The sequence below is a fragment of the Papilio xuthus genome, unplaced genomic scaffold (assembly GCF_000836235.2).
Source record: "Papilio xuthus unplaced genomic scaffold, Pxut_1.1 DF829412.1, whole genome shotgun sequence".
Taxonomy (NCBI): domain Eukaryota; kingdom Metazoa; phylum Arthropoda; class Insecta; order Lepidoptera; family Papilionidae; genus Papilio; species Papilio xuthus.
This window is the reverse complement of record NW_013529237.1, coordinates 1-673: the sequence shown is the minus strand read 5'-3', so window position 1 is coordinate 673 and position 673 is coordinate 1. Positions and strand designations below refer to the sequence as shown.

The following is a 673-nucleotide window of genomic DNA, read 5'->3' as shown; positions in this document are numbered from 1 at the left end:
GCCTCAACCAGCTCGGCCCCGCTTATCTAGGACTGGAGCTAGGTAACCACAATCAAATAAGACTCTCCGGTGAGATAGATAGGTGCTGATATACGTGTACGTCCCTCAGGCGTCGCGGAGACGTACCTGATGAAGGCCGTGGGCGGGTGCACCGGGCGGTCGCTGGCGCAGGTGCGTGCGGCTGCTCAGCGGCTGGGCGAGCTGGGCGCGGCGGCGCAGCAGGCCCGCGCGGCGCAGCGCATGCTGTGCGCGCCCGCCCCGCTGCAGGTGCGCAAGCTGCACGCCGCCCTCAAGGACCTCGCCGCCATCACGGGTCCGTACACAACGCAACACGTCCTCGACCGGACCGGATGCATAGTGTAATTTTAACCTGTTCGTTCCGCGTCTTCAGGACAGGCGTCCGTCAACAAGAAGATCAGCAAGATCCAGGCGCTGTTCGTGGCGTGCCGCCACTCCGAGGCCAAGTATTTGATAAGGTACATATTATATCCGCCGGGTGAGTGGTGCTATGAGATGAGATGAGATGTGCGAGGTGAGATGCGGACGTGCCGCCAGGTCGCTGGAGGGCAAGCTGCGCGTGGGCCTGGCGGAGCAGTCGCTGCTGCAGGCGCTGGCGCTGGCGGCCGCGCGCACCCCGCCCGCCGGACCGCACGCCTCCTGCCTCGACCGCGCC

General features: G+C 65.5%; 1 protein-coding gene across 1 annotated transcript; it reads left to right on the top strand.

Annotated features, from left to right (window-relative positions):
- Window positions 1-6: 6 nt before the first annotated feature.
- On the top strand, window positions 7-648 carry LOC106118937 (DNA ligase 1-like; the record flags this gene model as incomplete). The annotated part of the gene is made up of 4 exons (XM_013313709.1): window positions 7-42; window positions 110-313; window positions 392-476; window positions 556-648. Coding segments are annotated over exons 2-4 (362 nt in total), but the record flags the coding sequence as incomplete, so codon positions are not given.
- Between the last annotated feature and the right edge of the window lie 25 nt (window positions 649-673).